The 26,367-nt window shown below is 42.6% G+C and overlaps 1 protein-coding gene across 3 annotated transcripts in view; it reads right to left on the bottom strand.

Annotated features, from left to right (window-relative positions):
* Nucleotides 1–25,096, bottom strand: part of PACRG (parkin coregulated) — a 295,718-nt gene extending 270,622 nt beyond the window's left edge. For 2 of the 3 annotated variants that reach the window (XM_058168138.1, XM_058168132.1), the window contains exon 1: nt 24,714–25,096. In XM_058168138.1, coding sequence (XP_058024121.1) covers nt 24,714–24,851 — 138 coding nt within the window. In that variant the 5' untranslated portion in view covers nt 24,852–25,096. The remainder of the gene's footprint in view (nt 1–24,713) is intronic. The other variant, XM_058168126.1, reaches the window with a different exon arrangement.
* Between the last annotated feature and the right edge of the window lie 1,271 nt (nt 25,097–26,367).

Below are 26,367 nucleotides of genomic sequence, written 5' to 3' on the forward strand. Positions count from 1 at the left end.
GGGGAAGATTCTGGAAAAGCTAATCAAGCAACCAATCACTGAACACCTAGAAGCAAACAAAGTCATGACCAAAAGCCAACATGGGTTTGTCAAAAACAGATCATGCCAGACTAATCTTATTGCATTCTTTGACAAAGTGACAAAATTAGTAGACCAGAGGAATGCTGTCGATATAATTTACTTGGACTTCAGTAAAGCATTTGATAAAGTAGACCATAACCTACTACTAGATAAAGTAGAAAAATGTGGGTTAGACAGCACCACCACCAGATGGATTCGTAACTGGCTGACCAACCGCACTCAACGTGTAGTCCTCAACGGAACTACATCCACATGGAGGGAAGTATGCAGTGGAGTACCCCAAGGCTCTGTTTTAGGCCCAGTACTCTTCAACATCTTCATCAATGACTTGGACGAGGGGATAGATGGGGAACTCATCAAATTTGCAGATGACACCAAGCTGGCAGGAATAGCCAACACTCCAGAAGATAGGCTCAAGTTACAGAAAGATCTTGACAGACTTGAACATTGGGCGCTATCTAACAAAATGAAATTCAACAGTGAAAAAAGTAAGGTTCTACATTTAGGCAAAAAAAACAAAATGCACAGGTACCGTATTATTATTTATTCAATTTTCAATTTGAATATAATATTTGAATATAATATATGTGGTACCTTGCTCAATAGTAGTACCTGTGAGAGGGATCCTGGAGTCCTAGTGGACAACCTTTTAGATATGAGCCAGCAGTGTGCAGCTGCTGCTAAAAAAGCCAACACAGTTCTAGGCTGCATAAACAGAGGGATAAAATCAAGATCACGTGAAGTGTTAATACCACTTTGGAATGCCTTGGTAAAACAACACTTGGAATACTGCATCCAGTTTTGGTCGCCACGATGTAAAAAAGATGCTGAGACTCTAGAAAGAGTGCAGAGAAGAGCAACAAAGATGATTAGGGGACTGGAGGCTAAAACATATGAAGAACGATTGCAGGAACTGGGTATGTCTAGTTTAATGAAAAGAAGGACTAGGGGAGACATGATAGCAGTGTTCCAATATCTCAGGGGCTGCCACAGAGAAGTGGGAGTTGGGCTGTTCTCCAAAGCACCTGAGGGTAGAACAAGAAGCAATGGGTGGAAACTGATCAAGGAAAGAAGCAACTTAGAACTAAGGAGAAATTTCCTGACAGTTAGAACAATTAATAAGTGGAACGACTTGCCTGCAGAAGTTGTGAATGCTCCAACATTGGAAATTTTTAAGAAAATGTTGGATAACCATCTGTCTGAGATGATGTAGGGTTTCCTGCCTGGGCAGGGGGTTGGACTAGAAGGCCTCCAAGGTCCCTTCCAACTCTGTTGTTATTATTATTATTATCTGCACTTTAGCAAAGCTAGGAGGTTTGGAAAAAGTTAAGTTTTCAATGCATAGTCACAATTGTGAAGGTTAGAGTACATTAGGACTTCAATAATATCATCTAAATACTTTGAATTTCTCAGTGACTTTGTATGTCTCAGATTGATAAATATTTTCCTTCTGAATCTACAATGGGGTAACAACAACAACAACAACCTTTATTGTCACTGCACAACATATGTACAATGAGATTGGTGATTGGATCAAATGTTTAGTTGTGTTCATATACATCAATAAGCTATAACACCTTCTGAATACATACCTTGCGATAATCATACAAGCTATGATCTTCACAATTTATAGATAGACCGTTCTTTACTTAATTCCTAGCCTGGGAGCTTTTATCCAATGCAGAGTAGTTCTTTATTTACTGTCAAGGATACTATTTTCCATTAGATAGCTGATAACTCTTAGCTGTTTCCCCACAACGTAACTGCATCTATAGCACCTTGTGTTGGCTTAATACAACATATTAATTTGGTCACTGCTTTTATTCAACAAAGTTAAAACAAACTACAAGTTTGTACAATACATGAATCTATTAATGTCAAGCCATTCTCAGAATAGAACAGAAATGGAGAGAAGGTGAACATGTTAGGCCAACAGTGAGGAAATATGAGAAGAAGAAAAAAAGAAGTAAAGCAAAAACTTCATTACGTGGGGAAAAAATAGGGAAATATTGTGCTAGATTTGAAGTAGGAGGAGGTATAATTTTTTTTAGCCTTAAGTTCACTCAGTCAGTGTTATTTGTATAGTAATTAGAACTGGAATTTCTATTCCTGCTTGAACAGGGGATTGGACTAGAAGACTTTCAAGGTCCCTTTCAACTCTATTATTGCTAAATGATGCAATCATAAACAGTGGTGGGTTGCTACCGATTTGCCCTGGATTGGGGGAACTGGTAGCGACGGGAGGCTCCACCCACCCACCTTGATGGTTCTGTGCATGCGTAGAAGCGTTGCGCGTGAGCACCAGCACACACCCGCGAGCAAACCAGTAGCAACTGAAATTGAAAACCACTACTGATCATGAAATGTGGTATCTTGTGACTCTACCACTTAGCAATGTTAGTTCCAGCAATTCACAATTACTGTTGTTAAGCAAATAACCGTGGATTGTTGAGTGAAAATCCTATGGAACCACAACTTCTGACTTCTGGCTGGCTTTTGTTGGAAGCTGGCAGGGAAATCACACATCGTGATCACATGACTGTGGGATGCTATGAAGATTGGAAATACAGGCCAATTGTTGAGCACCCAGATTATGATCCTGTGACCAAGGAGGTGCTCTAATGGCCAGAACCTTGACAGTTATAAGCACTGTCGTAACTTCAAGTGATCAACGAATGAGTGGTCATTAACTGAGACCTAATTGTAGAGGCAACTATTCTAGATTTTGAGTTTAATAGCCAGCTGGGGAAGCTTAGTTTGAGCCTAAAGAACTTGACAGTTAAGTTTACATGCAATAGAATAGCAATAGCAATAGCAATACAATAGCACATATACTGCTTCATAGTGCTTTACAGCCCTCTCTAAATGGATTACAAAGTCAGCATATTGCCCCCAACAATCTGGGTCCTCATTTACTGACCTCGGAAGGATGGAAGTCAATACCAAGCAATAAACCATGGCTTATAAATTGCAAACTGTTCTCACCATAGACCAAACCAAAACTGCTGTGCATTATTTCTCACAGAAAATGATTTACTGTTCTGGAATATTCATTTCCAAAAACAATAAACTGCCCCAGTTTGCTTTGGGAAGAATAGTAGAATATTCCATGGCACTTTGAAAGACTACAGTATAAGAACATGGAGTTTTGGGTGGAGTAAATTTACTCCACCCAAAAGCAAATATTATAATCAATGGGGAAATCACAAAACCATTTGAGATAAAGAAAGGAGTTCGTCAAGGATGCCCATTATCACCGCTACTTTTTATTCTGACACTAGAGTCATTACTGAAAAAAATTAGGGCAAATACAGAGATCAAGGGGACCAAAATTAAGAGAGAAGACTACAGAGAAAAGATTAAAGGAGTTTGCAGATGACCTGGTATTTTTTATTGAGGATCCAAAAGAGACAGGACCTATTTTAATAAGGGAGATAGAAAAGTATAGAGAAGTATCGGGCCTTAAAATTAATAAGACAAAAACTAAAATGATAGTTAAAAACATGACAAGACAACAGGAAAGAGAATTAGAGGAAAAATTGGGATTACAGAATGTAAGGGAAGTTAAATATTTAGGAATATGTTGACGGCAAGATGTTCCTCGATAAAGATGTAAAACTTATACAGCAAATAAAATTGGATTTAGAAACATGGGGTGCATTACAATTATCTATAATGGGCTGAATCGCAACTATCAAAATGAATATCTTGCCAAAATCGTTATATCTCTTTCAGACCATACCCATAAAATTGGATAAGAATTTTTTTATAGAATTGAACCAAATGACAACAAAATTTGTATGGGCAGGCAGAAAAGCACGAATAAAATTAATAGACCTTCAAGATAGCAGAAGCAGAGGTGGTCTAGGGCAGGGGTGTCCAAAGTTTTTTGAGTGAGGGCCAAATACAGAAAAATAAGCAAAGGCCCGGGCCACGGGGAGGGGAGGGGGGGCTAAAATTTTTTGTACCAGTTCTGTGGGCGTGGCTTATTTTGGGGTGTGGCTTGGTGGTCATGTGACTGGTGGGCGTGGCTAACTCCTCATGTGACTGAGTGGATGTGGCTATGGGCATAGAAACCTAAATACATAGAGACCTAAATACTGACAGCGGCTACCAGTAATCCTCGGCTTGCAACCACTCATTTAGCGACCAATACAACAGCACTGAAAAAAGTGACTTACCACCAGTCTTTGCATTTATGACCTTCGCAGCATCCCCAGTTACATCAAAAGTCAAGCTTTTGGCAACCAGCATGTATTTACTGGGGATTTTCCGCCGTCCGTCGCGAACTCTCTTCCCACTGAGGGAGACACAGCAGCCAATGGAGGGACTCCGGGGAGGCCCAGGCGAGGCCCGCACCGCTTCCTCGCAGCCACTCAGGTGTGCCACGCGGCTCCCACCCAGGCCAGAAAGGGACGGGGCTAACTAGGGGGCGAGAGTGGGCGGGCACCGGCCCCTCCTCCGAACGCCGAGTGGCGGCGCGGTGCGGAGCGGCAGGCGCGGCGGCCAATGGGAGCGGGCGAGCTCGGCTGCGTCACGGGCCAGCACACGGGCCCGCGGCTGAGGTAAAGCGGAGCGTGTGGCAGGGCGCCGCAGCGGCTGCTTCGGCGGCGCATGGAGGCGATGCCTTGCCGCGACCGGCGCGTGGTGGGCCCGGCGGGGGCAGAGGCCGGGATGCCGGCGAGCGGCGAGGGCGGGCCTCGGCAGCTGCGCTTCGCCGACCCCAGCCCGGGCAGCGGTGACAGCCTGAGCCCAGACAGCAGCAGCAGCAGCACCGACGGCAGCCGATGCTGCTGCGCTGGCGGGAACGGCTGCTGTGCGGGCGGCGGGGGCGCCGAGGAGGGCAGGGGCCCGTCCGCGGCGGCGCGTCACGACTGGCCGGGATCGGCGGCCCAGCTCAAACTCCTGCCCATGAACGACCAGATCCGGGAGCTGCAGACCATCATCCGCGACAAGTAAGCGCCCCTGAGCGTGCAGAGCGCCGCGCCTGGAGAGGATCCCGCGCGGGGCTGGGAAGCAGAGCGCCTCGCCCGCCTGGCTTCCGGGGCTGCAGCCCCGCGTGGGGACGATGGGCGTCGCCGCCCGCCCGCCTCTTCCTCTGTCTGGTGGGCCGGGCTGGAGCCATGGGCGTCCTGGGCGCCCCCTACAGCCCAGTGGCGGAATGGCCGGCCCGCAGCCCCGGGTGGGCGGGGATCGCCTCAGCGGAGCCACTCCGCATCTGCAACCGGGCGAGCGGCGGCTTCCTTGGGGGCCAGGACGGGGGCCGCACCCCACTGTCCACCGAGAATTTGCTGCGGGCCAATAAAAACTGACCCGCGGGCCGCAGTTGGCCCGCGGGCCGTAGTTTGGACACCCCTGGTCTAGGGCTTCCAGATTGGCGACTCTATTACAAAGCAGCAATTTTAACCTGGGTCAAGGAGTGGATAAACCTAAGAAATAAAAAATTACTCATATTGGAAGGGCATGATCTACAAAAAGGATGGTATGCCTTTCTATGGGACAAAGGGCCTCTGTGGCTCAAACTGGTAAGACAGTCTGTTATTAACAGCAGCTGCTTGCAATTACTTTTTTTTTTTTTTTTGTTTACATTTATACCCCGCCCTTCTCCGAAGACTCAGGGCGGCTTACAGTGTATAAGGCAATAGTCTCATTCTATTTGTATATTTTTACAAAGTCAACTTATTGCCCCCCCAACAATCTGGGTCCTCATTTTACCTACCTTATAAAGGATGGAAGGCTGAGTCAACCTTGGGCCGGGCTCGAACCTGCAGTAATTGCAGGCTACTGTGTTCTTAATAACAGGCTTTTACCAGCGTGAGCTAAACCGGCCCCTGCAGGTTCAAGCCCCACCAGGCCCAAGGTTGATTCAGCCTTCCATCCTTTATGAGGTAGGTAAAATGAGGACCCAGATTGTTGGGGGCAATAAGTTGATTTTATATATAATATACAAATGGATGAAGACTATTGCTTGACATAGTGTAAGCCGCACTGAGTCTTCGGAGAAGGGCGGGATATAAATGCAAATAAAAGAAAAAGAAAAAAAGAAAAAAAATCCCATTCATATTTTTTTCATCATAAAATACGAGAGGCCTTAATGCTAATATGGCAAGAAATTAAGAAAAAATACTGTATGAAAATGCTGGGGTGGGTGTCGACAATGGAGGCGGTGATACATCCAAATGTCATGGATTTGGCCAAATATTGTCAAATTTTGGATGGCCAAGAAAATTTAAAAAGTAGTCAAGATCTGGAGGAACAAGAAATAAACATTGATTGGTGGCCTTACCTACAAGTAAAATCACGGTAGTTAAAGGATAAAGAGGAATATGGAATATGGAATTGAACTGGTTCAACAACACCTAGATAAATTACTGTTTGGCCCAGATGAAAAATTAATAACTAAATTGTATAAGTATTTTTTGGAATTTGATATAGCAGAAGAAATAGTGAAGGGAGTCATTATAGCCTGGGCAGAAAATGTAGGGCACAATATTGAATTAGAGAATTGGGAAACAATTTGGAACAGAAATTATAAAATAACAAGATCGGCAAAATATAAAGAGAACCAATACAAAATGTTCTACCGCTGGCATCTGGCTCCCTCAAGATTGGCAAAAATATATCCAAACTTAATCCCAAATTGTTGGAAATGCGGACAGAAGCAGGGTACCTTCCATCACTCATGGTGGCTGTGTTCAGAATCGAAAAATATTGCAAAAGAATAAAAATTTGGTTGCAGAAAATAACCATCGTTCAACTGGAATATATACCGGAATTGTTCCTTCTGGCGATAATGAAAGACTTATGATAAAAAGACAAGATATATCATTCTCCATATAACAACTGCAGCAAGATTGGCATTTGCACAATGTTGGAAGAACGCAAAGACACCCTCTGACGACTTAATAATTTAAAAAAATCTTTGCACTGAAATGGACAAACTGACATTGAAATTGAAAGGAATGACAGAGTTGGAGTATTATGTATCATGGGAGAAATGGTACAAATGGATTGAAAACAGAACAATAAAACAAACTCAGGCATAGTAGAATTAGATGAAGTAAAATGTATAGCATATAAGAATTTCGTAGTGATATGTCGTGTAAATAGTCACATTCTTGCATAATTTATTTTTGTATTAATGTTTTTTTTGTTTAAAAATCAATAAAATATAATAATAATAAAAAACATGGAGTTTTCATATTCCTAATGATATTTAGAAGAATATATTTTGGTGCCAATTGTACAAAAATCTTAGTTACCTACACTTACATAACACACATCAAACTGATAGCCATGTTTCTAGTATTGAAGCATTTTGGACCGTTAGCCTTTTTTAAAGCCCATTAACTAACTACATATGGAAAGAACATTAACAGAGATCAAACAAACAATGCTCCGTTTAGCTTACTCAAAGAGGAAGAAAAGAGAACACAGAGAAGGAACATTATAAGTAAGCGTAATATTAATCAGTAAAGTGCAAGAAAAAAAGGTTGTGACTTTTGGATATGAAAGTCAAGGACTTTCATAATTCTTAAGTACTTTCTTTTAGTCATTTTGCTGATGTGTGCTCTATTTTAAAATCAGAAGGATAATGGATGTGCTTCTTCAACAGTTAATTGGGTTTTATATCAGAGATGTATTGGCTCAACGACACGTTGACCGGGTGGTAGACTTTCAGCTCTCTCTTTCATGTCTACTGTTCAAGGTGAGAAGCTCAATATTAAGCAAAGTGCAGACGACTGCTTGATCCCCAAGGAAACATCCCGAAGTCATAACAACATTTGTTGCAAGCTATAATCATTTTATCTTCTTTTCACCAGTTTAAGCTATGCTTTCGCATGGATTTTCATTAATCAAGAGCATTTAAAATGTGAACGAATATCATGAATTAATATATGGTGCTTCTTTCTAAAAGATGTTTAGCCTGTGTCGACTTCCATTGGCAAATGTGTATCTGATGATGTAAGTATCAATGCCTTATGTTAATAAATTCTTTCATTTACAAAAAAGGAAGATGTTTCTTTTTTTAGTTTAGTTAACTTTAATGCAGAGGAAAGATTACAGCTAGTCCTTGTTTAACAATCAGTTTACTTAGGGACTGTTACGACAGTTCTTCTCCCCCCCCCAAAAGGCTATTTATGATCCAATTCAGGGGTGAAATCTACAAATTTTCCCTACAGGTTCTGTGGGTGTGGCTTAATTGGTGGGCGTGGCTTGGTGGTCAGATGACTGGGTGGGCATGGCCAATAACAATAAATAATAAAAATAATAAACAAAGTATACAAAACAATAAGAGGTACCAAAAACCAACTTTCACACTTTACATACACACAACACAACACAACACAACACAACACAACTGATTCACACAAAATGTAAAAGCAGCTGCTCTTCACCCAAAATGGCCCCTGCAACAAGCAGGAACCTCACACAGCCACAAAAAGCTCAAAAATCAACTTTCACACTTTACACACATACAACAGAATTCTGGGCTGGATACATGCAATGAACAGAGAGTCTCCCCCTTCGGGGTCTTTTTGTGTGGGTCCGAGGGGGGCAGAAATTTTGTGCGGTTCTGAGGGGGGCAGAAATTGTGACTTGGAGTCTGCTTCAGCCTCCTGATGCGAGGCTTTGGGCTGGAGGGAAGTGCTGCTGGTGGCGAAGAGCTGGAGGGCCTTTTTCCAGTGGGACTGAATCATGGCCTGGAACTGACTGACCATCTCAGCCCGCTAAGCTTCCAGGTGCTGTGACCTGGCCTTGCACTCCCACAGGTCTTCCCTCTGCTTGGAAAGCCTATGCTCATAGTCCTCAGTGATGTGCTTCTTCTGAGCCTCCTTCTCGGTCAGATCCAATGTCATGTCCCACTCCTCTGCTGACGGCCGGGTCAGGGAAATCCAAATCAGGCGTGCCTCTGCAGCTCTGCCAAAGTCCTAGCAAAGTTCTCAAGGCAGGCAGGAGACCAGAAAGTGACTTCAGCAAGATAAGGTAGACTTTGCCTGACTCAGAGAATGCCAGAAAGCAGATCCTTTATATAGGCCATGGGGTGTGGCTCCATGACTCAGCACTTATCCAGGCCTGCCCCTCCCTTCCTTCTGTCGCAGCTGCCTATCAATTCTCCTGAAGCGAGGGTCACTCCAGTCTGCAGCTGTTGGTAATTGACCTTCCTCAGGCTCACGTGCTGTGGGGGTGGGGTCTAGTTGCTCCGTTTGCCTGGGCATGGAGCCAGGGCTGGGGCCGGGAGGCACTTCTTCTTCTTCGGCCTGTCTGGGCATGGAGCCAGGGCTGGGGCCGGGAGGCATGCTAGGACATTCCTCAGCGTTCGGAAGCAGATAAGATGGGCCTGGCTGCGGGGAAAGCGGACGAGGCACAACATCCAATTTGAACTGAGCTCTTTTGCCAACTTAGGCGTTCTCCTGGATGATCAGCTGTCTTTAGAAGAACACTTGACGGCCGTCGCCAGGGGAGCATTTTATCAGGTTCACCTGATTCGCCAGTTGCGCCCCTTCCTTGATCGGGACTCCTTACGCACGGTCACTCATGCCCTCGTCACTTCCCGCCTGGACTATTGCAATGCTCTCTACATGGGGCTCCCCTTGAAGAGCACCAGGAGGCTTCAGCTAGTCCAGAATGCGGCCGTGCGGGTAATAGAGGGGGCACCACGTTGCTCCCATATAACACCCATCCTGCACGGCCTGCACTGGCTGCCGGTAGCTTTCTGGGTGCAATTCAAGGTGCTGGTTACCACCTTTAAAGCGCTCCATGGCTTAGGATTGGGGTATCTGCGAGACCGCTTTCTGCCACCGATTGCCTCCCAACGACCTGTGTGCTCCCACAGAGCGGGCCTCCTCAGGTGCCGTCGACCAAGCAATGTAGGTTGGCGGCCCCCAGGGGGAGGGCCTTCTCTGTGGCGGCACCAGCCCTATGGAACGAGTTACCTCCGGGGTTACGCCAACTCCCCAACCTCCGGGCCTTCAAACGTGAACTAAAGACTTTATTATTTCACTGAGCGGGACTAGCCTAAGAATGTATTTTAGCGAAATTTTAATGGGTTTTTAATCGGTCTTCGACCATTTTAGTGATTCGGCCACTAAATATTTGTTTTTAAATTGTTTTTAAATATTTATATCATAGTGTTATGTGTATTTTAATATTGGCTGTACACCGCCCTGAGTCCTTCGGGAGATGGTGCGGTATAGAACTGTAATTATAAATAAATAAATAAATAAACTCTTGTGGTGGCTGCTTAGCTCCAACAATTGCTTTCTGTTGGGGCCCTAAGGAGCCTGGGCGGGGAGGCAAGGAATGGCTCGGAGGGGATGGACGAGTAGAGGCTGGTGAGGTGTCCCTCGATGTGAGTGACATCAAGTTGGCCATGCCCACCCAATCACATGACCCCCTAGCCACATCCACACAGCTGGTCATTAAGCAGATCGTATTAGTGGTCCGTGGGATTTAAAATTATGAATTTAGTGGCCCCTGAGGTCCAAAAGGTCCAAAAGGTTGGGGATCCCTGGTTTAAAGGGTTCTGATGATCCCAGCTGAGCCACGGGATCATCAAAGGCTTTTTTAAAAAAACTTTTAAAGCCATTTTGTCGGCTGAAGAAAAAATGCTTTTAAAAGTAAAAAAAAACCCCTCTGATGATGGTGCGGCTCAGCAGGGGCAGGGGCGGGGCCATGGATTTTTGCTACTGGTTCTCCGCCATTGCTACCAGATCAGGTGATCCGGTCCAAACCGGGAGCATTTCACCCCTGATCCAATTCCAGAATTCCAATGGTTGCACACACAACCTGTAGCCCTGCATTCACATGACCACATTTTGGGCATTTGGCAACAGGCTCAGTTTACAGTCAGTTGCAATGTTCCTTTGTCATATGACTGCCATTTATAATAGGTTTTGCCAGTTACATTAATTTGCTTAACAACTGCCACATTCAATTAATTACTGACGTTAAGAACAACTGCAAAAAAAGTCATAAAGTCATAAAATCAGGCCCAGTCACAAGAATGATTCTGGGCAAGGAATTTAAATTCCTGGGCTTCATTATACTTATAAGTCAAGGACTACCTGTAGATCAGATAGATTTCCCTTTTTGTCTATAGAAGCATTGTTTATTTTATTATTATTTATTTAAATTTTTATACCGCCCTTCTCCCGAAGGACTCAGGGCGGTTCACAGCCTGATAAAAAATACAAAATAATACAATATAAATACGATTAAAATATAATTAAAAAACTTATTAAATTGGCCATGATTAAAATTTAGAATAAAACCCATTAAAAACCCATAAGTTTAAAAACTAACCCAGTCCAGCGCAGATGAATAGATGAGTTTTAAGCTCGCGACGAAAGGTTCGGAGGTCCGGAAGTTGACGGAGTCCTGGGGGGAGTTCGTTCCAGAGGGCGGGAGCCCCCACAGAGAAGGCCCTTCCCCTGGGCGTCGCCAGACGACACTGTCGCGCCGACGGCACCCTGAGGAGTCCCTCTCTGTGAGAGCGCACGGGTCGGTGAGAGGTATTCGGTAGCAGCAGGCGGTCCCGTAGATAGCCCGGCCCTATGCCATGGAGCGCTTTGAAGACGTTCACCAACACCTTGAAGCGCACCGGAAGGCCACAGGTAGCCAGTGCAGCCTGCGCAGGATAGGTGTCACGTGGGAGCCACGAGGGCTCCCTCTATCACCAGCGCAGCTGCATTCTGGACTAACTGAAGCCTCCGGATGCCCCTCAAGGGAGCCCCATGTGAGAGCATTGCAGTAATCCAGGCGAGGCGTCACAAGGGCGTGAGTGACTGTGCATAAGGCATCCCGGTCTAGAAAGGCGCAGCTGGCGCACCAGGCGAACCTGGTGGAAAGCTCTCCTGGAGCGGCCGTCAGGTGGTCTTCAAAAGACAGCCGTTCATCCAGGAGAACGCCCAAGTTGCGCACCCTCTCCATCGGGGCCAATGACTCGCTCCCAACAGTCAGCCGTGGACTCAGCTGACTGTGCGGGATGCCGGCATCCACAACCACTCCGTCTTGGAGGATTGAGCTTGAGCCTGTTTCTCCCCATCCAGACCCGTCGGCTTCCAGACACCGGGACAGCACTTGATAGCTTCATTGGGGTGGCCCGGTGTGGAAAAGTACAGCTGGGTGTCATCAGCGTACAGCTGGTACCTCACACCGAAGCCACTGATGATCTCACCCAGCGGCTTCATATAGATGTTGAACAGAAGGGGCGAGAGAGTCGACCCCTGCGGCACCCCACAAGTGAGGCGCCGCGGAGCCGACCTCTGCCCCCCCGCCAACACCGTCTGCGTCCGGTCGGAGAGATAGGAGGAGAACCACCGATAAACGGTGCCTCTCACTCCCAATCCCTCCAGCCGGCGCAGCAGGATACCATGGTCGATGGTATCGAAAGCCGCTGAGAGGTCTAATAGGACCAGGGCAGAGGAACAACCCCTATCCCTGGCCCTCCAGAGATCATCCACCAACGCGACCAAAGCCGTCTCAGTGCTGTAACCGGGCGGAAGCGGACTGGAGCAGGTCTAGATAGACAGTTTCCTCCAGGTGCAGGGGAAACTGATATGCCACCATACTCTCTACAACCTTCGCCGGCGGGTTGGAGACCGGACGATAATTACCTAAAACAGCGGGTCAGGAAGGCTTCTTGAGGAGGGCCTCACCACCGCCTCTTTCAAGGCGGCCGGAAAGACTCCTCCACCAAAGAAGCTCGTAATCTCCTGGAGCCAGCCTCGTGTCACCTCCTGAGTGGCCAGCACCAGCCAGGAGGGCAGGTCCAGTAAACACGTGGTGGCATTCAATCTACCCAGCAACCTGTCCATGTCCTCGGAGCCACAGGGTCAAACTCATCCCAAACAATATCACCAAGACCGCCCTCAGGCGCCCGTCCGAATCGCCACAATTTTGGTCCAAACCGTCCCGAGCTGAACGATTTTATCGATAGATAACCGTTAAACTCCTCAGCACGTCCCTGCAGCGGGTCATCCCGCTCCCCTGGTGAAGGAGGAGCGGGCTACCAAACAGGGCAGCTGGGCGGTTATCTGCCGGCGCAATGAGGAGGCGTAGCAACGCCTCGCTTCCCTCAGTGCCACTAGGTAGGTCCTAGTATAGGATCTAACTAGTGTCCGATCAACCTCTGAGCGGCTGGACCTCCAAGAACTCTCTAGGCGTCTTCTCCGGCGTTTCATCCCCTCAGCTCCTCGGAGAACCAAGGGCGGTTGGGATCTGCGCCGGGTCAGAGGCCGCAGAGGCACGACACGGTCTAAAGCCCCAGCCGCAGCCCGTTCCCAGGCTGCGGCCAGTTCCTCTGCCGTGCCGTGAGCCAGACCCTCAGGAATGGCCCAAGCTCCGTCCGAACCTCTCTGGGTCCATCAGGCGCCTGGGGCGGTACCAGCGTAATGGTTCCGTCTCCCTGCGGTGTTGGGTAGCGGTCAGAAAGTCCAGGCGAAGGAGAGTGATCTGACCATGACAAAGGCTCTGTGACTATATCTCCCAAGTCCAGATCCTTCAACCACTGACCAGAGATAAAAATCAGGTCCAGTGTGCCTCCCCCAATGTGAGTAGGGCCATCCACTACTTGAGTCAGGTCCAGGGCCGTCATGGAGGCCATGAACTCCCGGGCTACTGTCGATGGCGAGCCAGCAGATGGCAAGTTAAAGTCCCCATGACTAAAAGTCTGGGGTCTCCACTGCCACCCGGCAAGCACCTCCAGGAGCTCGGGCAGGGCGCTGTCACGCAGCAAGGAGCCAGGTGCGACCAGCAAGCCCATCTGACATCTATGACCCCACCTCACAAAGAGGGATTCACACCCGGCAATCTGAGGTACAGTGGTCTCCCTCGGCTCTAGACTCTCTTTAATAACAACCGCCACCCCCCCACCCCTACCCTGGGCCCTCGGCTGATGGAATGCACGGGAACCCGGTGGGGACATCTCAACCAGGGCACGCCTTCAGTGCCCAGCCAGGTCTCCGTGCGCCTATAATATCCGCGGCACCCCCCTGAATCAGATCATGTATTAGGGGGGCCTTATTGGCCACGGACCGTGCGTTGCATAACATCAGGCGAAGCCCCAGCCCCTGAGGGTCTTGACCACCCGGGGACCGGGAGAAGTCAGGGGGATCGGGGCACGCAATCGCCTGTATACATCGAACGCGTGACCCCCTAAACCGATGCGATCCCCCCCTTCCGCCATATCTGCCCCTCCCACTTACCGTGCAGATGGACTCACCCTCACACAAAGGAACACACTCCCCCCCCCATAACCTCCGAACCGATTTGATAGTCGCCACGAGCATGCGCTGGAACTGGTTTCCCTCCCGACGGGCTACCCCCATCACCCACCCTAACCCTCCCACCCACCCCAACCCAAACCCGTGGTTTCCTCCCCTTAAAATTTCCATTAAAACTCCCACCCGGCGGGTTTCCCCCAACACCCGCCCTACCCCTCCCACCCCTTAAGAATCCCTCACCCTTAAAATCCCCATTAAAACTCCCCTTAAAAAATCTATTAAAACAATTAGTTAAAAATCCCCTAAGTCTCCTGGATTTAGCATGCCAGCTCTCGGGGTTCCAAAACCCGTCCTCAAGGTGGGCCCTCGGTAGTGTGGAGGGCCAAACCTGCGAGAGAGGGGAATCTCGCAGGGCAAGAAGGTCCGCAGTTGAAAATCTTCGCATATCAAAAAGTACGGTAAGCAGCCCATCGAAGCCGGTCATTGTTGTACATATGGATAAAATCATTTATGAGAACTCCTTAATGCTCTCTGAGCTTGCTTGTTTTCTTGTAGACATTTTATTACCCAAACTAGGTAATATCATTAGTCCTAGTAGCTACCTAGTTTGGGTAATGAAATGTCTGCAAGCCTTAAGCAATAGTTTAAATAAATAGGATGCAATATAACAGGTAGAAATGTAAAGCTCTTCATACACGGAGGAAAAATGTAAGATAGAACTATGGGTGGTGGTGGAGGGTGGAATATGGATTGGCAATAATGTGAAACAGTTACATGTTTTTGCGACCTTAGCTTGACTAAGAGCCAGCCATATGATGTAATTGGTAAAAAGGCAAATGCTGTCTTGGAGTATATTAACAATATGGAGTCTATATCGTAGGAAGTAATTCTTCTTTGTTTTGATCAGACCTATTTCTTGAAGGACCAAACAATCAAAAAATTGTACTAGAGAAAGTCTAGTTATGTGATCGCTAAGCGTTGGCAATGACTTGATGGCACATGATCAATCAAATCTTTTTACAATTATCAAAACTTAAGGTGATGTTGCTACTATAAAAATTTGTGCTTCTTTTTTCATACACATCTTTTTCAAATGTGTGGCAAACTGGCATTACAATAATTCTTTAATATGCTATCCTTAGAGCAACAAAACAGGATAAATAATCAGTATGCAGTGTAAATTATTTATATTACCCAATTGTAAGAAAATATTTATGCAAATTATAATCCAATATGATTCTCCAATTGTATGTTTTCTGTTGAAAGGTTTATTTTTGTACCCGCCCAACAACAGACAAGAGTAAAGCACAAGGTAATATGACATCTTTCCAATAATATTTCATTGTAAGGAAGATGACGACCGCTCTGTCTTTTTTTAAAACAGAAATCCACACTGAAAATAAGTTGATATTAAATAAATAGATCTCCAAGGTCCCTTCCAACTGTGTTACTGTTACTTATATTCTAGGACAAAGTCTTTTGAATTAACTATCCTTATAATGTAAGGACAATATAGTATCCTTAGAAGGGGTGTTAGGGAGGCACAGATTTGTTTCTCATTTTTGGGCAGAGATACATTCTCTTGGGAAAAATGGTTGGGAGTTGTATAATACTCAAAGATATTAAAAGTGACAGATTATCCTTTTGCGATACCTGTTTTCCCTGTTCCCTTCTGCCTACCCCAGAGGTTTGTCAAAAGAGCAGCAGACAACTGATCAATGACCCCAAGTTTCCCTGGCCGCATTGAGATATCTAAAATATTAGGCAGAAATCAGTGACAATATAGTGACCTTTCTGGAATCAGCACACATTGAACTGACTTGGGGGAAAAAAAGGGCCCATGTGTGAGAGAGACAGGAAATACAGCATTTTGAAACAACTGTGAAAAATCATCATAAGGGAAAATAAAAACCCTGCATAATATAAATTTGCCCAGCTCCAAAGTAGGAACCTGTTTCTCTGTACAAGAATTTAATACCAGAAAGATAGCCTAAGGACAACATTTATTGTGAGGTAATAGCTGAGAAAATTGGAAGCGCTTGACTTCTGCCATGAGGCTCCAGGGACATTATGATTAATACATAATCGCTATAGCTGTTGTTAAATTATAGTTTAATTTGTTATTAAGGTTTTATTATTACTTACGAAAAAAAGCAAAAAAAATGTTATAAACTTTAAGAAGGAGGAACTCTCTCATTAGTTTTTGTAATTTAAGGTGCCAGTTTATGAACTATTATAATACTCCATAAAATTTCAATGACTTGAACAAACATAAAAGAATATGTTGGGTTATTTTCCTGTGAGGATATAAATAAATAATGTATTTGTGAAATCCTTATAAAATCCCATACAGTATGAAAAGCATACCTATTTAACATCAACTGGAAAGCTGGAATAGAAACTGAATGAATGAATAAATAAATTTGCTATTATTTTTGAAAGATACAAGATATTAGCTATAGGCCAAATATTTGCTGTTTAGAATATATCACTTAACATACAACTTTGGGCACGTTCTACCCAACCTTTTGATACTAAATTATAATCCTGTAAAATTATTTACCGTACTCTTGGTTACTGTCTAAACATGGAATGCCAAGGTGTTGTAAAATAAAAATGGCTGCTCAAACCTTCATGCAGAACCTTAAAAAGATCTTCAGTATTTCTCCTGGTACAAAAGTCAAGAGTCAGAATAAGATCTTTGCTTAGTTAAGATTCATAACTTAGCTAGATCCTGTAACTGGATCTTAGCAGATCCAGTAACTTCCATACTTTAAAACTTAATCTATTTTTGTAAATCCTAAAATTTCAGTACAAAGCTATGAAAAAGAATATCATAAGGGTCACTTGCTAATAGCATTACTGTAATCAGTGACACCTTGTATTAGTTAAAAAAAAAATCTTACTACAAAATGCCGTATGATTTTGAGCTTTCGCGCCTTTATCTTCTAACATCTAATTATTTCAATTTTGTAAACTCACCAGAAAAGCAAAAATACCAATTTCAGCACTATATTACTTCACTGCCAATTTTGAAAAATCTTTATAGTTGTACAACTGAAACAATAGTTATTCTCCCTAGAGCAGGTACTGAGAAGAAAATGCTGTTTTGCTAGATGAGTACTACAATATAATACCAAACATCATAATACTTGCTAACTGAAATTCTTTCAGCATCTGGCTATATAATACCAAACATCATAATGCTTGCTAACTGAAATTCTTTTAACATCTGGCTAACAGTCAAACAAACTGCAAAGACCACATTTACCATGTAGCCTATTCTAAGAATAGCAGATATATTAAGAATATATGGATTGACTTAGCAGAATAACAGATTTGGAAGAGAAAGGAGGTCTTATAGACCAACCTCCTGCTCAAGCAGGAAACCCTATACCAATTCAGACAAATATTTGTCCAATCTCTTCTTAAAAACCTTCAGTGTTGAAGCACTCATAACTTCTGGAGGCAAGTTGTTCTAATTATCAGGAAATTTATCCTTAGGTCTAGGTGAAAACTAATCCATTCTTTTCCTACTTTCAGTTGCTTTGGAGAATAAGTTGACCCCTTCTTCTTTGTGATAGCCCCTTTCACAAGTTTACCATCAAAGCCATCAATACCAGGACCATACCTATGATACACTGCTGGGATTACCTGGTTACAAACTGAACAGTTTTGATCAATAAAGAAGAAAACTGATGTCTGAATTCCCCAGGCATTTCATCCCCATAGTGATATTGATTGATTATGCCTGCCCCATAGAAACAGAGGCATAGGTTTACTTCAGATCAGACAAAAGCATGCATAGGATAATTATATAAAAGACAGGTAAGGACAAGTGTTGATGCAAGTTAAAAAATGAAAGAGACTAAATGTACTGGAAACAAAAAATAAATATCGAAATAATGTAATAAAAACACGAACAGTATGCTAGCAAGATTTACATAGTCAGTTTCTACCAAAGATTGAAGAGAGAATGGATAAAGATAAAATTTGGTGAAGGCTTACCACTGGACATTAGAAAAAGAAACCAAAGGCTTGATTTTGGCTATTCAAAAGCAAGATAGATGGACTAATGTAATAAAAGCCAGACTTGAAAAGGCATCAAATAATTAAAAGTGCGGATTGTGCAATGAAGCAGAAGAACCAGTAGATCATTACTAAGCTTGTGTAAGAAGATTGCACAAATTGATTATAAACAACAATATAACACAGTGGTCAAAATGATTCACTGGAACATCTGTATTAGTACTGAAAAAACTGATGGGAGTTGAATAGTAGTCGAAAATGAGCAGGTTAAAATATAGTGGGATTTCTAATACAGACTGGTTATGTCTTGGCTCATAACACCTCAGATATAACTGTGGTTGAAAAAAAAAAGTATGGATAATTGATATGGCAATACCAGGTGCCAGTAGAAGACAAGGAATTGGAGAAGATCACAAAGTACCAAGATCTGAAAATTGAAGTTGAAAGACTATGCCATAAATTGATTGAAGCGGTCCCAGTGGTTATTTTTTTTTTTTTTTTTTGTTTACATTTATACCCCGCCCTTCTCCGAAGACTCAGGGCGGCTTACAATGTATAGGGCAATAGTCTCATTCTATTTGTATATATTTACAAAGTCAACTTATTGCCCCCCCAACAATCTGGGTCCTCATTTTACCTACCTTATAAAGGATGGAAGGCTGAGTCAACCTTGGGCCGGGCTCGAACCTGCAGTAATTGCAGGCTTTGTGTTCTTAATAACAGGCCTTACCAGGCAGAGCTAAACCGGCCCTGGCACATTGGGTGCTATATCAAAAAAATCCTAGATGGCACTTAGAAAATCTGTGCATTGACGAAATTTCCATCTATCATTTGTAAAAGGCCACAGTGCTCAGATCTACACCAATACATTATAACATCTTAAGTTCTTGGGGAGAACTTAATGGGTATGAAGATCAGCTCCAGCTAAACAACTGGCAGCTATGACTTCACATTGTTGTGAACAGATAATAATTTGTTAATATGTTGCTCTCAAATCTTAAGTTATCTAATGTACTCCACCATATAGGCTGTAAATAACAATTGTTCTACATAAGGAAGTGGAAAACAGATGTTAAAATCATCTTCTTCTGGACTAGCTGATTTTCTTGCCTTCTCTTTAGGGAACTTAGTTACACATCTCTGATTGGATTATATCTGTGTTTTATGTAGTATTTTAGTGTTATCTAGTTTATTTGTAACAGTTCAATCTGTTCTTCTAAACACTTGCATATAATCTAGCGATTAAGGAATTGGCATAGAAAACAAGAGACCATGATTTCATGTCTGGCCTTGGCCATGAAAACCAGTTGGGTGAATTTGGACCAGTCATTCTCCCGTAGCATAACCTATGTCACAGGGTTGTTTCTGTGGGGGAAAATAGGTGGAGAAAGGTGTGTTGGATATGTCCACCATCTTGAGTTATATGTAAAAATAATGTAAGCGGGATATAAATAAATAATAGTGCAGAGTAAATTATAAATAAATAAGAGTGCAGAGAAGAGCAACAAAGATGATTAGGGGACTGGAGGCTAAAACATATTAAGAACGATTGCAGGAACTGGGTATGTCTAGTTTAATGAAAAGAAGGACTAGGGGAGACATGATAGCAGTGTTCCAATATCTCAGGGGCTGCCACAGAGAAGTGGGAGTTGGGCTGTTCTCCAAAGCACCTGAGGGTAGAACAAGAAGCAATGGGTGGAAACTGATCAAGGAAAGAAGCAACTTAGAACTAAGGAGAAATTTCCTGACAGTTAGAACAATTAATAAGTGGAACGACTTGCCTGCAGAAGTTGTGAATGCTCCAACAGTGGAAATTTTTAAGAAAATGTTGGATAACCATCTGTCTGAGATGATGTAGGGTTTCCTGCCTGGGCAGGAGGTTGGACTAGAAAGCCTCCAAGGTCCCTTCCAACTCTGTTGTTATTATTATTATATTATTAATAAATAAAATATGATTTCATTTTACTTTGTGCTTACATCCTTTAAAAGAAATGATCTAAGCTAATAAATTGATATTAATCAACATACACTTATAAATAATGCATAAATCAAACTAGTATTTTGAGTATCATGTTTATAACTAATGCAAGAATAGCTAGGAACACTACAGTGGAAGTAGTCTTTGATGTACAACCATAATTGCAAGCTACTTCTGCTGACTGCTGGCTGCCAGCAGTTCAACAGTTCGATTCTCACCGACTCAAGGTTGACTCAGCCTTCCATCCTGCTGAAGTCGGTAAAATGAGGACCCAGATTGTTGGGGGCAATATGCTGATTCTGTAAACTGCACATTGTCTACAGACAAAATCCTAAAACAGTAGATTTATATTTGCTTTTCAGAAAGATCAAGCTGTTCCTAAATAAACAGCTGGTTCAGTTAGAAGCTTTCATATTTAAAAACTTGTAAGGGTGAAATAGTATTTTCTTTAAAATTCAAATTCCCATTTAATAACTATCCTAAATATCTTATCTGTAACAAAATCATGTGTTTTGTTTTATACTATTTTCCTAAAATGCTAAGCCAGAAATGTCAAATACAAAGGAATCTATAGCCACAGAAACCAGCTTCTTAAAGCTTTAGCTCCCATTATACTACAGATACGCTGCTCACAGTTAAGAATGCAATTTATTGTCTTTGTACTGCAGCCTTGCTTAAAATAATTTTAAAGACTCTTCTATTTTCCCTTTCCCCAACCAAACAAAAAACAGCACTAGTATAGATAACCTCTTAGGTAGCTGAGGAAATAATAATAGAGTAGAATAATAATAGAAATAATAGTATAGGGTTTATTTATAATCTTAGAAATTGGAAAACAAAGTAATTGTTTCCTTTCTGGCTTCATTGCTCAGATGTATCTAAAGCAGCTTTTTGAAACATAATTCAAAAGCTTTTGTAGAAATAAAACTTGGCATTCTCTGAATGTTTCTTTATCAGAGCTAGTTCTTTCCAAATTGGGAATAATAATCAGAAGGCAGAAATAGTGAAATAATTTGCAATGAATTCAATAGCCTCAGACCTGCAATGTGACAACTTTTATAGGGTAATATTATATTACCCAAACTATCTTTTTTTCTAGACTAGTTGATTTCCCAATAGTTCCATGTGTTATTTCTAACTACAGTAACTCAAAACACTAGGGAGTGCTTTTCTACAATGGAAAACTACTGCTAGCAGTAGTTGAACAACTTATCACCTTTGTCAGATAAAGTACATTTCCCCCTCTGTGTTTTATCCGTGTATGTTTATGGACAAATAAAACTTTAGTATCAAAACTCTAATCATAAAATATTATCCCGCCGCATTCATGGTTCTTTTCTGGCAACTGAGATTCTAAAAACTATAATAATTATAGATGTGAAACTAACTTTGTCATTCAGTTTTAGATGCATAAATGATCATTACTACATACAAATATCTTAATTAAAAAGAGTAAACGCTAAGCATTTGCACCTTATTTAACTTCAAACTGAAAATAGGCAGCAAGACTTATGCAAGAATCCTGGGATACAAATGCTTTCAGTATCTGTATCTTTATAATACTTGATTCTCAGATATATTTCACCTAAAAATCAATTATCAGGTGAAAATAATACAACTTTCATACCAAAGGTATCTTATTGGCTGGCCCTTTCTAAAAATGCCACATTTATAAGCTCTATCATTCTGTTGGAAGGAATAAGGTAATTTTTGCCATGATAGACTATTTCTAATATAAAAATATTGTTGTAGATTGAGTTTATACACTAACTTTGATTGTAATATTATCCATTTAAGTCATAATTTATAACTGAACCATTATGATTTTATTGTCAATGTATCACAACAAGTGGAGAATGTATATGTAATAAGGGACTTCATTATCTATAACGTATTGCTACTTCAAAGTTATTGCAAAGATAGAAGTAATGTCCCTGGTGAAAATCTGAGAATCCCAGTATTTGGAACAATCTTTCAATTTTTTTTTCTTCCAATCTCTCCAAACTCTCTTCTATTCCTTTTCTTAAACTTTGAAATGCTTGCAGTTCTGCTCTTGTTATTATTTCGCTAGATTTCAAATCATTATGCTGTCAGGAATAAAGCAGGCAGCTGCACTTATGATGATCTGGTCTAAGTTCAAAGCTAAGCAGTAATAATTTTGGTTTGTACTCGATGGGATGCTATCAAGTCATACCAGGACTGAATGTTAGACTAAGAAGTGAAAAAGAAACAACTCTGAAGAACAGAAGTCTTTGTTGCCAGGAAAATTACATGGTTATGTCCCTCAAGAGTCAATCTTAACACAAGGCATCTTTTTAGTTATTATATCATGTTTGGTCACCTGAAATTACTGTATGTATCTTCAGATATCATATTTCCCAATAATCTTCATTCATAAGCTTCCTCAACAGATGGCTAAAAGTTTGTAATTTGTTCATGGATTGTAAACTAGCAGCCTTGATTCAATTCCTTAATGTTCTCAAAGCCTCTAACTTTTATTCAAACCTATGGGCCATACTAAGGTAAGCTATGGTGCTAAAAATGCCCAGTTTGCATGAAAACCAGTGCTATGCTAAAAGCTCCTATTTTGAACCCGTAAGATCTAAGATACACTTGGATTTTCCCATTGCTTGGCAATACTAGTACATGTAGATCTCTATTTAAAAAACAACAACCCTATTTTAGAAGAATGCTCATATTGAGGGTGGGTGTGGGTGAAGATGTTTACACACTGCACCTCAACTGTGTTTGCCCAACTTCAACGCTATGTTAGCCATAGCTTGTGCAAAATGCAGTTGGCTAACATGTGGATGGTTTATTGTTTTGCAAAAGCAAAACAAGCAACAAAAAAATCTGAAATGAATAAAGTGTTTTCTTTGGGTAGTAATTATAAGTAACATTGCAATGCAGGGGCAGGTTCCAAATCCCATCGCTACCGGTTCGCTCGTGCACGCATGCACATTCATGGCACTTCTGCGCATGCGCAGAAGTGTCCGGGCAGGTGGGTGGAGCCACCCATCGCTGCTGCTACTGGTTCACCCGATCTGGGGCAAACTGGTAGCAACCTACCACTGCTGCAATGTTATATAACTTCTATCTAGAAGAAAGTTCTGTGACGAATGGTTTTTAATAGCAGATAAAATTACAAACAGTTAATTCAAAATAACGTTCATTACATACTATGATGACTTCTTGACTCCTGAATAAAAATCACAGTATTTGTTTAGTGTAGGGCTCATTTATAACTGACTTATTTTGGAATAATTATGCACAGAATCACACAGCACTTCCCCATATTTTATATATGACAATGCTTTAATCATCTCTCTCAAACATGAAAGAAAACTCCTAGAATTTTAAAAAAAAGTAAAAATGGAATGATTTGGCCCTTTTCCAAAAGTGCGGTTTATATTTCCATATACGAGTTCCAATAGAAAGTAGTGGGGATACAGGTCAAGCTGTAAAGTTTTATTTAATGCTTACTTTATGATAACCTTGAGAGTATTTTGAATGTTTTATGAAAAGTAGAACATCAGGAGATTTGGGCTCTGTGGAACAGATGAAATATTGAAGAAGAAAAAAGAGATAAAAGTAGTACAGGCAAAAATCATAATTAGAAGCGCAAAAAATTGCAAAAGAATTGGGTTAAAAATAAGCAGGTCATTAAGCTAGCAGCTAAACACAGAATAAACATTTCAGATCAAAAGCCAGAGAGTGCAATATCTTTCAATCAAGAACAACTTCTTATAATCTGGGTGGCTCCTGGCATAGTTTGTGTATGGAATCTACTGGATCGCAAGTCAGACTCGTTAACCATGGGAAGCAGTGGGCTGGATTGTTAACATATTTGGATGGGAAAACAAAAAAGAAATTGTTTCATGTGCGACTTTGATGACATGGTAGCAGTGTTCCAATATTTGAGGGGCTGCCACAGAGAGGAGGGAGTCAAGCTATTTTCCAAAGCACCTGAAGGCCAGACAAGGAACAAGGGATGGAAACTAATCAAGGAGAAATTCAACCTGAAATAAGGATAAATTTTCTGACAGCGCGCAATCAACCAATTGCCTTCAGAAATTGTGGGAGCTTCATCGCTGGAAGCTTTCAAGAAGAGATTGGACTGTCATCTGTTAGAAAAGGTGTAGGGTCTCCTGCTTGGGTAGAGGGTTAGACTAGATGACCCACAAGGTCCCTTCCAATTTTGGTAATCTGTAATCTGTAATGGTTGGTGGGTGAAGTTTGCTTAGGGAGCATTTCGGGGATCTTTGCAGGCAAATCCTCTCTCCGCCCACCCCCGCCCCTATTGCAAACGGCCGGCCAGCCTTTCCTCCCTTGGGCTTTAAACGACAAACCCAAAGGATCAGAAAGCCTTCTATTATTGTAAGGGCATCGCAACATACCACGGTGTTTTTCATCATTGCTTTGATGGTGAATCCATCGCTGACCTGCTTCTTGGTTCTTCTTGCATGTCGCAGCGGCTCCTGCAGCTGTTGGGGTCTCAGTTTGGGGGGGCTTACACCCTCTTTTTCTGCCACCATCTTCTCCGGAGGCTGCTTGCTGCTGGGATTGGAGGTCGGGATTTTAAAAGGAAACTATTTGGATACGAAAACAGATTTTTTCCCCCCTTCTTGGGCCAAATATTTCCCCCCCCCCTAATTTTCGTCCCTTTGCATTTGCTCCTTTCACCCCCTGGTTTAGCCCCGGGGAAGGCTCCTGTGCGGCTTCGAGGAAGAGGAGGAGGGGAAGGGGGGAAAATATATGCCTGTTTCTAACACCAACTCGCTCCTAGGAATCGGTTGCTAGGCAACGTATCAACAACCAGCCGCTGGAGCACAAGGATTCCGCCCCTGTCGGTAACTTCGGTACGGCCGAGCGGATTCGATTTACATACGCATGCGCATTCGGCGTAACTGAAGTCACGCGACCCCGTGAAGTCACGAAAGGCAGAAGCTGAATTCTTTTGCCCTCAGTTTACGGAATAGGAAAGGAGAGGATAGTAACGTAACAGGGTTCAGACGCGAAAAGCAGTCTGGACGCTCGGTCGTTTTTATTAGTCCTTATGGCCCTCGCTAGCTTAGAACTTTCCTATGAGTGGTTCTGTTCTGAAAACCAAGAGTAAATTGTTCTGAATCAGAAAATGTGAGCGCCACTGGTTCCATGAGGAAAAGTTGCCTAGTTCAGAAAAGAGGAGTAAATTAAGAGGGATTAATTGACTATCCCCATATATAATATCCTAACATTTGGAAGGATTTAAGACTTTTTTTTTTAAAAAAAATCAAAGTACACTTTATGTACAGTTCCCGAAAATGAAGGGGCTATTAATTGCATCCTGCGCGTTTCCTGACGAGTAAATTCTACTGACATCCTAATCTATGGGATTCGTTCTCGGCTAGCGTTATCTCCTCATTTCTTGCAAAAAGAGCAGGGATGTGCACGCTGGCAGTATTTCATTTGTTTTATCTGCTTCAACTAAAACAATAATAAATCCAAATGACCCCCAGAAACAAAACAAGCACAACCCCCACACACACGTTATCACCCCCACAATTGATCCGTTAACACCTTCTATTTTAATTGGACTGGTGTGGCTGTTATAGTGAGAAAGCAAAGAATTTGCAAAGTCGAGCGCTATGCTATATAAATTTAAAAAAATGTGGTTTTTTAATAAAAAAACGGTACTCATGCTCTGAACATTTCTTCTTTAACATGAAGTTTGGTCAGATGGACTCTTAATTTTTTAAAAAAAATCCAATACAGAATAACGTACTTGTTCTACATCTATTATAAGCGGATGGAAAACAAAAACCAAAGCAACCCCCCCAAAAAACCCAGGAACATCCGGAGAAGGAATTGAATTCACTTCACTACTTCGCTGCCCTTTAAAAAAAAAGCGTTTGTTCCCTTAAATCTCATTTCTTGAGTGGCGTGGAAGTCGACAAAGAATTAGTTCGAACTATGCTGCGGTCTCTTTTTATTATTAAAAATACTGCGGTAGCACAGAAAAGGATGTGCAAAGCGCGCGAACAATCTCGATCTTTCAACAGGAGGAATTCT

This window comes from Ahaetulla prasina, chromosome 1 (assembly GCF_028640845.1).
Source record: "Ahaetulla prasina isolate Xishuangbanna chromosome 1, ASM2864084v1, whole genome shotgun sequence".
Classification (NCBI taxonomy): Eukaryota; Metazoa; Chordata; class Lepidosauria; order Squamata; family Colubridae; genus Ahaetulla; species Ahaetulla prasina.